Below are 12,666 nucleotides of genomic sequence, written 5' to 3'. Positions count from 1 at the left end.
CTGGAGTCCTAGCTAGAGCAATAAGGCAACTAAAAGAGATCAAAGGGATACAAATTGGAAATGAAGAAGTCAAAGTATCACTATTCACGGATGATGTGATAGTATACAGAAGTGACCCCCAAAACCCTACCAGAGAACTCCTACAGCTGATAATTACCTGTAGGTTTATGGGCATCTATGGGTGTGACCCTACATTAGCTTCCTACCAGAGGGGTATATAGCAGCGGAAGTGGCCACCTCCTGTAGCCAGGCAGGGCTTCCAGGGGAGAGAGGGGGACACCAATCCACACACAAAACCTTCAACCCAAAATTTGTCCTGCCTACAAAATGTGCAGGGATAAAAATGGAGCAGAGACTGAGGGGTCAGCCACCAATGACTGCCCCTTGAGACCCAGCCCATGTTAGAGAGCCAAGCCCTGACCCTATTAATGATCCTCTGCTATGCTTGCAGACAGGAGCCTAGCATAACTGTCTCCTGAGAGGCCTCATCCAGCAGTGGATGGAGGCAGATGCAGAGATCCACATCAGGCAGAGCCCCCGGAATCCTGTGGAAGACTGGGGGACAGAAGTGAGCAACTCCGAGGCACAAGAAGACCTACAGAGTCAGCTAACCTGGAACCACGGGGACTCACAGAGCCTGGGCCACCAACCAGGAAGCATGCAGGCGCTGGACCTAGATCTGCTACAAATTGTAACAAATGCACAGCTTGGTCTTCATGTGGGTCCCCGAACAAGTGGAGCAGGGGCTGTCTCGGTCTCTTTTGCCCGCCATTGAATCCCTTTTCCCTACCTGGACTGCCTGGGTGGGCCTCAGTGGGAGAGGATGTGCCTAGTCCTGCTGGGACTAGATGTCCTAAAGTGGAGTGGTACCAAGGAGGCTGGCTCCCTTTCTTTGAGGAGAAGAGGAGAAGGGAATGGGGGGGGGTTGTAAGGATGGGACTGGGAAGAGAGGAGAGGGGAGGAAGGCTGTGATCAGGATGCAAAGTGAATAATTTTTTTAAGAAAAAAAAAGGTCAATAAAAATACATACTTTGCATGTGTGGGCGTGTGCGCGCGCGTGCACGTGCGTGAGTGCACACCCATGCACACGTGCATGAGTTCTTGTGCATAACAAATGACAGACTAGTCAGGCGAAAAAGTTTGGAGTGAACTTATCCACAATAGAGGAATTAACAATAATTGTTTTCTAATAAAGATCACTTTTATTGTCGAGAGAGGGTGGGGGAGGTGGAGGGAGGGAGGGGGAGGAGGGGGAGAGGGGGAGAGGAGGAGGGAGAGAGAAAAGAAAGAAAGAAGGAAAGAAAGAAGGAAGGAAAGAAGGAAGGAAGGAAGGAAGGAAACAGTATTTGCAGGATTGATTCCTAATACAGCTGACAGGCCAGCCACAGCCCTCTTCCCTCTTACCCTTGGACAGGAGTATTCTAAGGCCACTTGAGACAGTGGAGACGCTAGGTGAAAGGAACCTGGTCCTTTCATAAAAACAAAGAGCAGAGATCCTCTCTCACTCCCCATCCCCCACTGGTTTCACACCGTCCACCCACATGTAGAGAAGGACATGAAAAAGCCTTTACTAGAGTTACGGTACCGATTTGTTGGGCTACACTAATAAGCACCTCTCCCGTACCTAAGAGAACTTCCAGCACTGGTTCTGGAGCTGAGGATAGCCGCTCTGGTCCGACCATCCTCACACATCCCGTGAGCTGCTCCTAGAATGCCCTCTACACGGGTTCCCAACTGCAGGTCTCCCTCTTCTCTTATCCCATCGTCCCTGCTCCTCTATTTCTGTGAGTCTCTGACCTCCCTGCCAGACACAATCACTTCTCTTTGCTTCTATCCCGGCTCGGGGTAGATTTTTAAAAACACGTATCACATACCTTATGATAACGCCTTTGGCACATGGCCTCCACTGATAGGCTATAAGATTTTGCGGAACGACTGTGATAAAACAACGGGAATGTATCATTTACCAGCTAGGTTCTTTCTACCATTATCTGTTTTGTAGATGTTTCTGGTCTTTCCCACTCTCCTTCATTTTATTAATGCTTTAGGGTAGCCCTGCCTAGCAGAAATGTGGTGCAAGTCGCAATTATAATATGCAAAATTAACACACTTAACCCAATGTAGCGTAAACATTGCATTTTAAAAAATCAAGTCTTCTAAATGTGCCGGGCACACTTGTAGCTCATGTCTCTTCAGATACGAAGGCAATGCGGCAGCAGAGCCCACTTCACACAGCACCATCTTGGTGGAGCCAACGTGAAGGAAGGCGTCATTAGAAGTCCACTGTCCAGTCGGTTGTCTGTCTGTCTGTCAGGAGGGCTAGCCTGAGGGGAGGGTTCCAGCCCTCTTGTCGCCCCCACCGCCAGGCGCTGTGGGTGGTCGCAGGCTGTGGGCGGGGCCCCGGGAGTAGCAAAGCCCCTGGGCTGCGGCAGCAGCGACAGGAGCCTGGGTCCAGCGGTCCCCTCCGCCCCCGCCCGCCCCCGCCCGCACCACGGAGCCCCGGAAGCGGCGGGATTTCCTGTGCCCGCCCCACGCCGGCCCTGTCGCCTGTCGCTGGGTCTGCGGGCCACGGGCTCGGCCGCGCCGGGCGGGAGGCAGTGCCAAGGGGCCGAGCCCGGGTGAGTGGGGCCGGGGTGCGGGTGGGCGTGGAGGAGGGCGCCAGCCTGACCGTGGGGACTGTGGCGTCGGTGTCGCAAGCCCGGTCCCGTCGCTGTCACTGGCATGGGCGTCCCCGCAGCACCCTTCTGTCACTTGCTATAGCCCCGGCTCGCAGGAACCTGTTTTCTGGCCTCACTTAGGGAGCTCCAGAGTCTTCTGAAATCTGACCCTCCCCGTGGTGCTGTGACCGGGAGAGAAGAAATCTTACTCTGCTGCGGGCTCAGGGCCCGAGGTGCCACACCCGTGGTGGCCCGGCCACTGGGAACCACTCTCGTCCCTGTGCCCTTGGGCCACTTTTTGAAACCAGGGTCCTGAGACTGTCCATAGAACTTGCTGCAAAAAAAAAAAAAAAAAAAAAAAAAAAAAATCAGCAGGTGCCCTGCCTCCCAGATACATAAGCAGGCAAGAAATGAAAGCCCAGGAACCCAGGCTCCAGCGGACTTGGGATTGTCCTGAACTAGGGGAAAGGGAAAAAAGAAAACAGGTGAAAGCTGAAAGGCCAGGTGCTGGCCCTGCCTCGAACACCCTAGGAAATACAAGCAGGTGACAGTAGCAGGTGACATCCTTTGCTCGGTTCCTGTTAACATCTCCACAGGTTTCCTGTCCTCATCCAGCTGGCCCAGTGTGCAGACACATTTCCCATGGAGGACTCTCCTCTGAAGGAGGTGACAGGGAAGTGGGTTGAGACAGGTGTCCCAGTACTAAACTGGAGAGGAAACTGCTGGAGGGCCTGCCTAGGCAGCGAGGGAATGAGGGGGACTGGAGGTGCAGAAGGGTGATTGGTGTCCTGCGTGTCTAAAAGTGAGAAAGGGCACAGGTGCTGAAATCCAGAGGAGAGCTAAAATGGAAATTCCACTAAGTGCTGCCTTACCCTCTTTCCCTTCCTCTCCTAACACCACCCAAGCTGGGAATCAGCCCAGGATGCCTCCATGAGGCCCCAGAGTCATCTTTGAGCTTCAACAGTGGGAAGAGGAGTTTGTTCATTTAGTACATTGTTCTTAGAAATCTGTTGTCACAGGCAAATGGACCAGGAAGTAGCTGGCCTGGAGCCCTTCCAAGCCTCCTGGGGTCTTGCAGATGTTACTGAATGATCCTGTGAGTCAAAACAGCCCCTGAAATTCTGACTTGTTCTAGGGAGATTACTGGTCGCTCCGTCTACATGGGAAGGGAGTAGGAATGACAGAAATCCATTGGCACCATGGTTCTACCATGGTTGTCAAATGGGTCCTGTCTTGTTCTAGGACTGCTGTGGATTCTAAAACAAACCCTAACCTAAATCCCTTTCTTGCGATCAAACCCCATTTATTCTGTTTTATGGGTGGCGTGACTGACCGGCCTTCTGTTGCTTGTCAAGCCCAAACTATGTCTGCTGTTTCAGCTTCCCTTTCTTAACTCAAACCTCTTCCCGTGAACAAACACCGGCTTCCCCATGCCATTCTTGGAGTTCGATATATTCTTTATAAGGCGCTGTGACTGGTGCCCATCACGTACTCCAGCCTCTAACGTTGTGTTAATAATGCCGCCTTCCCGCTTCCCACCACTTCTCCACGCTCTGATCTTCCCACCATTCCCAATTAAACTTCAGCTCTTCACCGACCTGCAGTTTCTGCTCCCTGTCAGGCCTGTGCTGGGTACATCCAGCTCGCCTGTGTAGCGGTCCAGGTCACTGTCTTTCTGCTGTGTTTGTCTCAGTTCTCATTTCCTATGTAGGAATGACAGGTCATGGGTCCCTTCACTGAGACTTAAGGGAGGGCTATCTGGTTCATTTTGAACAGGTACTTAGGACAGGTCTACCCCCTGGGTGGGACTTCTACACCAGTTGATGAAAATGAAATCTGAGGCATAGAATCTCTCGGTATGTTCGCACCCATCTTTGTTGAGTGGATTCCTTCCTGCATTTTCAATGAATTCGAGTGAGGTCTGTTTATAGCGTGAGGCCTTTGAATACCCGGGACCTGACTGTGGATCACCTGTCGGCTCCTGAGTTCCTCCAGGAAAGCTAGGCTCACACTGCCTTGTAAGCACATCTTCCACGGGGCTCCTCTGCTTCCTGTCCTTAGCCTTGGGAACTGCGTCTCATCCTCTTCCATAGATGAGTAGATCCGTTGTTGACTTGTTCCAGGTCCTAGCGGGCACTCACTGCAGACATGCTTTCGGAACAGAGCGTAGCCCCGGGTGCAGGATGGGAGCCAATGAGTGCACAGCTGGATGCAGCGGAACCCGGGTCAGAAAGAGGAGCCCGGGAAGAGGGCCCGTGGAGAACAGCACCAAGGCCGCTGGAGCACCTTCACGGTGGTCTTGAAGACGAGACACTGTCCCTTCAGGAGAAGGGTAAGAGCACATGGGGGAGTGGGGGGGGGGGTTGGGAAGCACTAGAAGTCTCTGTCTCTGCTCAAAACGTGGCATTAAAAATCCCTACATGCAGTGGCTCACACTTGTAAGTTCAATCCTTGGAGGATAGTTAGGAGGATTGCCATGAGTCCCAGGCCAGCCTGGGCTACATAACACGGCGCTGTCTCGAACAATAATAGCAACGTCCAATTGCCACTGCCTGAAGTCTGTACCAAACACCAGGTTCAGTCTTTTATTCCTGGGCCCTGCTGTCCAGTAAGCCATGAGGTCCTGCATCTTCCAAACTGTGTAAACAAGCCTCTTCTGTTTCTCACACGGTCATTCCTCCTACGGGCAGGTGTGTCATTAATGGTATTCAACATGGGAGACGCACGGAATGCTGGGAGACCCATGACAGTTGGAGGACTCGGTCAATGATATGTACACTTGACGAGAGGAGTGTCAAGCAGTGCCCATCCAAACTACAGCTATTCTAACTAAATGTCCCTAGATCCTTGTGAAACTCTGTCAGTGGGGGCCTCTATGTGCTTTTGAGTTGTACCCGTGAACGCAGATTGAGAAGAGAAATGGGGCCCAGTGCATCCTGGGGAAGAAGATGGGTAGTTCATCTCTGACGGCTCCTCTCTCCCCTCACCAGCACCGTCTGCTCCCTGGGTTCCTGCCGTCCCCCAGGAGGGGGACACTGGAGACTGGGAAATGGCAGCCGCACTTCTTGCAGCTGGGTCCCAGGTGAGCCGTGCTCCCCTTGTCCTACAGCTGGGGCACCCTCCCACTGGCTTGCTACTTCCCGTGAACGCTAAGGTGTGCTTGTAACGGGATAGATTCTGTTTAAGGGATGTACCACGGTGTGTTGTTGGGTGAGTATGTTATCTGCGGGATGGGGGTGGAGAGTTCAGAATGACTAGCTGATCCGATTGTTTTAGGAAGAAAATCTGAAACCAGGCATGGTGGTGCCTGCTTGTAATTCCAGTTACTAGGGAGGCTGCTGTAGGAGGGCGGCTTGAGCCCAAGAATTTTGGGCCAGTCTGTGTGGCACAGTGAGACCTTATGAGAGAGAGAAAGAAAGAAAGAAAGGAAAGGAAGGAAGGAAAGGAGGGAGGGAGGGAGGAAGGAAGGAAGGGAGGGAGAAGAAAAATCCTGGAAAAGGTGAGAAAAGAGGGGCCAAGAATGCTTTGAAGATCATCAAGTAGACAGGGAGGTGTAGATCGTGGAGCTTTTGCAAAGAGCTGGAAAGAGAACGTAAGTCGAGAGAGTAGCGGTGGAAGGATAGCAGTGTTGGCAGCGGCAACATCTCAGAACGCTTACCATGTGAAGCCTTCCTACGTACTTTATACGTACTAAATACCGTGAGAACAACTCAGTCGCTCCACTCCGAGAACACTGGGGCAGAGGAAGATGGAGGCCTTTGGATGGTGCCACTCCTGCGGTAGTAGCTAAGATCCATTCGCCTCCAGATTTTGGGCTTATCCGTTGTGTTGTAGCACCCGGGGGACGTCATCAGCACTCCAGGGAGACAGGCATGTTCTGTTTCTATCGTGCTGTGTTGACAGAGAAGGGAAGGTCAAGTGGAGGAAGGAGGCTATGGTACAGTCTACAGGAAAGACTGAGGCAGGTAAGAAGGGATACAGTAGACACCTGTAGCTAAGCCACGGGCCCGACGGATCCTGGAGCCTCTGACTCCTCAGGGTCTAAGTCGGGAGCTTGCTCTCATCACTTTACCCGCGTTCACGTCTCGGTCTCGTTTCCTTTTTTCTCTTTAAGAAAGCCACGTGCCTTGCCTAGTGAGTGACCTGCTAGTGGGTTTTCTTCAGGGTCCCCTCTTGCCCTCCTTCGTCCACCGCCTCAGCCCTTCACAGTGAGGTCGTGTTTCCCGTCACAGCAGCTGCTAACAGACAACTGCCTGTCTTGTTTCAGGGCCTAGTAACTATCAAGGATGTGTCCTTATGCTTCTCTCAGGAGGAGTGGCGGAGCCTGGACCCCTCCCAGACAGACTTTTACGGAGAATATGTCATGCAGGAAAATTGTGGGATCGTCGTCTCTCTGAGTAAGCGGGATCTTATGTACCCTAGAAGGGTGGGGCTGCCCACTTCTGGGTGTTAGAAGTTGCCTGCCTAGGAGACTTTCCTTGGCTGGGACTCTGTCTAGGCAACAAAGACAGATGTTGGTGCTGAGCCCAAAAGAGTCGAAGTGAGGGATCTCTTTGGAAACAATGCTAAACTGTGGAGTGAAACGGTGAGGCTCGTTCTGGTTGGAAACTTGAGGCTCCTCATACAGCAGAGAAAGGGACGACTGGAGCTCAGTCCCAGGAACTGGAGCATTGCCCTGGGGAAGGGAAAGGTGGGCAGGTCAGACTTAGCAGTGCTAAGGTAACGTTGTAAGCGGAAAGGACAGAGCCCGAGGGTTTGAGGAGAACTGGCTCTTAGGGAAGGAGTTTGTGGTTTTCTAGGAAAAGGAAGAGGGACTTGAGATGTGACTGGAGGCTGTGTCTGGCTGTTTTGTCCTTTCATCCCAGCGAGGAATCTAGGAAGCGGTCTTGTCCATTAATACAGAATTGCTGTTGAACTAACCTGGTGTGTGTCTGTTTCCTTTTCTCCTGGACAGGGTTTCCCATCCCCAAACTGGACATGCTTCCTCAGCTAGAAGGAGGAGAAGAACAGTGGGTCCCTGACCCCCAGGACGTAGAGGGGAGGGACATCCGGAAGGTCACGTATGCAGGTGAGGACCTAGAAATACGCACGAGGGCATCATCTTTACATGTCTCTAACCAAAACGTTGAGAGTTTTGGTTTTCCAAAAGCAAGGCTGGGTGCGGAAGGCATGGAAGTCAGGCTGTGTGGGTTTGGCCTGCAGCCTGCAGCCATGAGACCTTACTATCTAAGATGTTATGGTTGAATACGCTAACACCGGGAGCAGTAGACGAGGGCCCAGGCACATAACAGGCACTTGACGAGAGTTGACGCTGGCGTTCAGCATCCGAGCCATGGTAGAGATGTCTTCCAACTCTGTCCAAGGACGCTGACAGCTACCAGCAATGGCTGCAGCTCACGCCTTCGCTCTCGTTCCATGCAGAAGTGTGAAGATGGTACCTAGTAGTGATGCACAGTAGCAAACGTGAAAGTAAATAGTGTTGGTGACTAGAGAGCAGTGAGAGAGCATTTATCACTTACTGAGTGCTGACCAAGAACAGATATGATTACCTTAAGAAGAGGTTCAGTCGGGGCTGGGGATTTAGCTCAGTGGTAGAGCGCTTACCTAGGAAGCACAAGGCCCTGGGTTCGGTCCCCAGCTCTGAAAAAAAGAACCAAAAAAAAAAAAAGAAGAAGAGGTTCAGTCCTACTACACACACACACACACACACACACACACACAGAGACACACACACACAGACACACACACAGACACACACCACACACAGACACACAGACACACACACATATACACACAAAGACACACATACACATGCAGACACCTAGACACACACACACATGCACATATACACACAGACACACACACAAACAAATACACATACACATATGCATACACATATACATACACACACATACACACGTATACACATGTGCATAGATAGGCAGACACACCTATAGACATACATACACACACATACACAAATACACATATATCCACACATACAAACACACATACACACATACACATATGCACAGACAGACACATATACACATACATACACATACACACACATATGCCCACACATATACAAACACACACACACACACACACACACACACACACACACACACACACACAGACGATCCATTCCGTTTTGCAGAAGAAGACTTAAAAAGTTAAGATGTCTCTGATGAAAACTAGGCTTTTGAAAATCTCCGTAGCCACTGTGCTATCCTGGGCTGTCATTTGGCATCAAACAATGTTCCCTGGGACTTGGGTGCTGGGATCCTATCATGGGACTCTCCTTTTAAGAGCTACATTCTTCCCTCCCCATAGGAGACGGAGGTGAACCCAAGGGTGATACTCCTGAGCTAGAGACAGAACCTTCCAGAACATTATCCAGTATGTCTGAAGAAACTGTTCTCTGGAACCCAGGGCAGGGTCCAAGCTGGAGGTCCATGCCCAGCAGTTCCACAGGAACGCTCCCAAGACCACGGTTCCTTCAGGAGGACAGCGTCTCTCATCTCCTACGCAGCACAGACACGGACTCTCTCTTAAAACCACATACGTGCCCTCAGTGTGGGAAACAGTTTGTGTGGGGCTCCCACCTTGCCCGACACCAGCAAACACACACTGGAGAGAGGCCCTACAGCTGCCTCAAGTGTGAGAAAAGCTTTGGGCGAAGGCATCACCTGATCAGGCACCAGAAAACCCATCTGCACGACAAGCCAAGCAGGTGTCCTGAGTGTGGCAAGACTTTCCGATGCAGCTCCCACCTGGCCAGCCACCAGAGAGTGCACGCGGACAGCAAGTCCTGCAAGGGCCAAGAGATTGGAGAGAGTCCTGGGGCTCAGTGTGCCCCACCAGTGCCAAAGTGCCACATGTGCACGGAATGTGGGAAGAGCTTTGGCCGAAGACACCACCTAGTGAGACACTGGCTAACCCATACTGGGGAGAAGCCCTTCCATTGCCCTCGCTGTGAGAAGAGCTTTGGCCGTAAGCACCACCTGGACAGGCACTTGCTGACCCACCAGGGACAGAGTCCTGGGAGCAGCTGGGACAGAGGGACATCTGCCTTTTGAAATCTGTCTCTTCTGTAGCTATGGTGATATCTATAAGCCGGTGCTACCAGCAGCCACTGCCAGAGCCGTCCCTCTCCTGTACCCAGAGAACGGGAGTATTTCTCACCTCTTCTGTGAGACAACGTGCAAAAACAGAGTTCTTTGGGCAAAATTTGGGGAAATGGTGCAAAGTCTGTTTGTGCCTATTCATCCTGAACCTACTCTCAAGGGTACAGCGGAACCAGCAGTGATGGTTGAGGTCTATGCGGTACCAATTTCTAAATATTTACTCTACAGAGAGAATAGGTGAAAGGGTCCGTTGTGAGTATATCAAGGGCTCTGAGATCCTCCACAGATGGTTTCTGTTTGTGTAATGTTTCCTAAATTTGTTTGGCCCCAGGATCTATTTCATATCCCACAGAATGGGTGACTCCATGAAGTTTACTTCTGTGAGCACTGGGCTAAACTGCAAGGAGGAAACAGGAAAGAGATGGTGACCAGGCATTCAGAGCCTGAGAGCCAGGGGCCAGACATTCTCTGTGGGTCTGCCTCTCTTCCCCAGTGATTACACACCTCTCACTCCTACCTCTGCAAAGTATAGAGTGACTGTTCACTCGAAATTCGTATTCCCCTCATCCTGCACACACACACACACACAAACACACACGTGCACACACATGCACACACATGCACATGCACACCACACACATACACACACACACACACACACACACACACACACACACACACATGAGGTTGAGAGATCAGGTTACAGAACTGAAGAGTGAATTTTATACCCCTAAGTAATCAAGGCCCACACGGAAGGAAAAATATTCCCTTGAACAGAGTTTTCTCTTGTCTGTGTTTTTGTGTCCGTGTGTATATGTGTGCAGGGTCTTTGAAGACAGCATGCTCAGTGCAAATTGTACAATTTAGCTTTTCTAGGAATTGTGTTCTAGGGATAAGGGTAGTGGGGACAGTATGAGTTTTTGGTTTTGTTCAAATGTATTCTGAGCGGTGAAGGGAGTCGTGGTGGAGTGGTGTAACGACGGCTTAACTTGTGTACAAAGTTTTCCTCGGTATTCCCGGGATGTAGACAGTTGTGGACTTGTATATCTAGGTCCGGATCTCTGGGAAGAAATTCTCTTTCCCTGCAGAGACAGAAAGGGACAGTGACTTTTGATTGTTGTTGACCTCAAGCGATGTGACGGTGGTTCGTGTTGCGTGGGGTTCGGTCTTGTTCTGTGTGAAGTGCTAAAAGTAATTAGGGAAGGGATCATGGCGCTGGGAATCTTTCTCATCATCCTAGTTTGGCATTCATCAGAGGGAAGAATTGTCGCTGAGCACCTCATTCTCCCAGGAAAACGAACTCGAGGAGCTAAGGCTGTCGCTTACCTTGGCAGCTTGAGGGTAATGAGCTTCCTGCCGGTGTTGAACCTTCCAGTTCTGGGAAGGGCTTCACACCCAAGACTCTCGCCTCGAAGGTTAATGCCTGCACCAGGGGGGTTCAGACAAACATGCTCACACTTGTCTGGTCATTTGTTTTCATCGTTTTTTTTCTTTTTGGTGATTGTGTTAGTGCTCGTCTTACAACTTAACCTCTATTTAAGAGAAGTTTGGGGTGAGGGAGGAAAAGAAGAATGTGAAAGTGGGTGTTTTCAAGGTTCCCAAGCTACTTTTTTCTCCTTGAGGTATTTATTTCTCCAACACTGTTGGAATTAGCCAGAGAGCCAGGAGGGAGTGGGTTTTCAGAAATCTAGTTAATGAGCGCTCTGCTCAGGCAAAGCTGGGTGAATCAGACAGAGCCCTTGGGCCCTTGGCTCAAGAGGAATTGAAATGGAGTCATTCTGCTGACTGGCATTTTGTTTATTTGAGCAGCCCAGCCACCAACCCCTCTCTGATGCTGCTGAGAATGCCCTCCCTCCTTCCTCCTTCCTTCCCTTCCTCCCTCCCTCCCTCCCTGAGCTGGGGTGCGTTCTCTTGCCTATGCTCTGATGGATTAAGCAAAAAAATGGGCAGCCTTTTGCAAGCAGGCCTTGGCCTCCCAGGATTAGAATCACTCTAGAACCAGTGTTATGAGAATGAGAAAAAAAATCTCCCACTTTGATACAAAGATTTAAGAGAAGTCAGTTCTGTGCAAAGCCAGAACTGTTCTCTGTAGCAGAACATCTTTCAACTTAAGAGATCCCTTGGGAATCTGATGGAAACTGGAATTTAACTTTGCAGAAAAGTAGACATTTACAACCCACTCATTTGCATAGGCATGAAGTGGACTCTGAGCCTGCCGGGCATCTCCGAAGGGGAGGAATAGTTGTTAGCGATATCGTACACCTTTAATCCCAGCGGTGGGGAGGCAGAGGGAGATTACTTCTATGTTCTGGATGAGCCAAGGCAATATAATGCCGTCCTGTCTGAAAAAAACAGAAGGAACTTAACCTGCCTGACTCTGGTTGTTGTATACATGATACCTGTGCCAAGAATTACAAGGCAAGATTCAGTAAGTATTTTAAGGACTTAAATACTGGAAGGCACCAAGAGACAAGGACAGAGCCAGGCCTGCAATGACTTGGATACTGCTTATACTGACCGTACTCTGCTCTTAGGGAACATCGCCATGCTCACGGCTCAGCTCACACAACTGGTTTTAAAGACTTGTGGGAGTTATGTTCCTACTTAACAGATGATACCTCTTAACAGTTTAAACCTCCAGCCTTTTATCTACTTTAGTAATTGCAGGGATAGAAAGTGGAGCCCCCCAACCCAAGGGGTAGGTGCAGTTACAGCACCCAATTGAGAAGCAGCACAGAGTTTAAGGGCTTTTTTCTTTTCCTTTTTTTTTTTTTTTTTTTTTTTTTTTGTAAAAGGAACAGTCTTTTGACTCATTTCTGGTTTCTACCTCGGTCCAATACCAACGCCTTTGGACAAACAATAAAACAAGCAACGGCCAT

At 50.4% G+C, this 12,666-nt stretch overlaps 1 protein-coding gene across 10 annotated transcripts; it reads left to right on the top strand.

Moving 5' to 3' along the window:
• Positions 1 to 2,542: 2,542 nt before the first annotated feature.
• Positions 2,543 to 12,666, top strand: Zfp641 (zinc finger protein 641). Of its 10 annotated transcripts, none has more exons than XM_087556794.1 (7): positions 2,543 to 2,618; positions 4,781 to 4,989; positions 5,648 to 5,739; positions 6,492 to 6,622; positions 6,967 to 7,054; positions 7,612 to 7,725; positions 8,994 to 11,256. In XM_087556794.1, the coding sequence occupies exons 4-7, from the start codon at positions 6,530 to 6,532 to the stop codon at positions 9,737 to 9,739; spliced, it is 1,041 nt and encodes a 346-aa protein (XP_087412920.1). In that variant the 5' UTR covers positions 2,543 to 2,618; positions 4,781 to 4,989; positions 5,648 to 5,739; positions 6,492 to 6,529; the 3' UTR covers positions 9,740 to 11,256.

This window comes from Rattus norvegicus, chromosome 7 (genome assembly GCF_021556685.1).
Source record: "Rattus norvegicus strain SHRSP/BbbUtx chromosome 7, alternate assembly SHRSP_T2T, whole genome shotgun sequence".
Taxonomy (NCBI): Eukaryota; Metazoa; Chordata; class Mammalia; order Rodentia; family Muridae; genus Rattus; species Rattus norvegicus.
The sequence above is the reverse complement of the archived record's forward strand: the minus strand, read 5'-3'. Positions and strand labels throughout refer to the sequence as shown.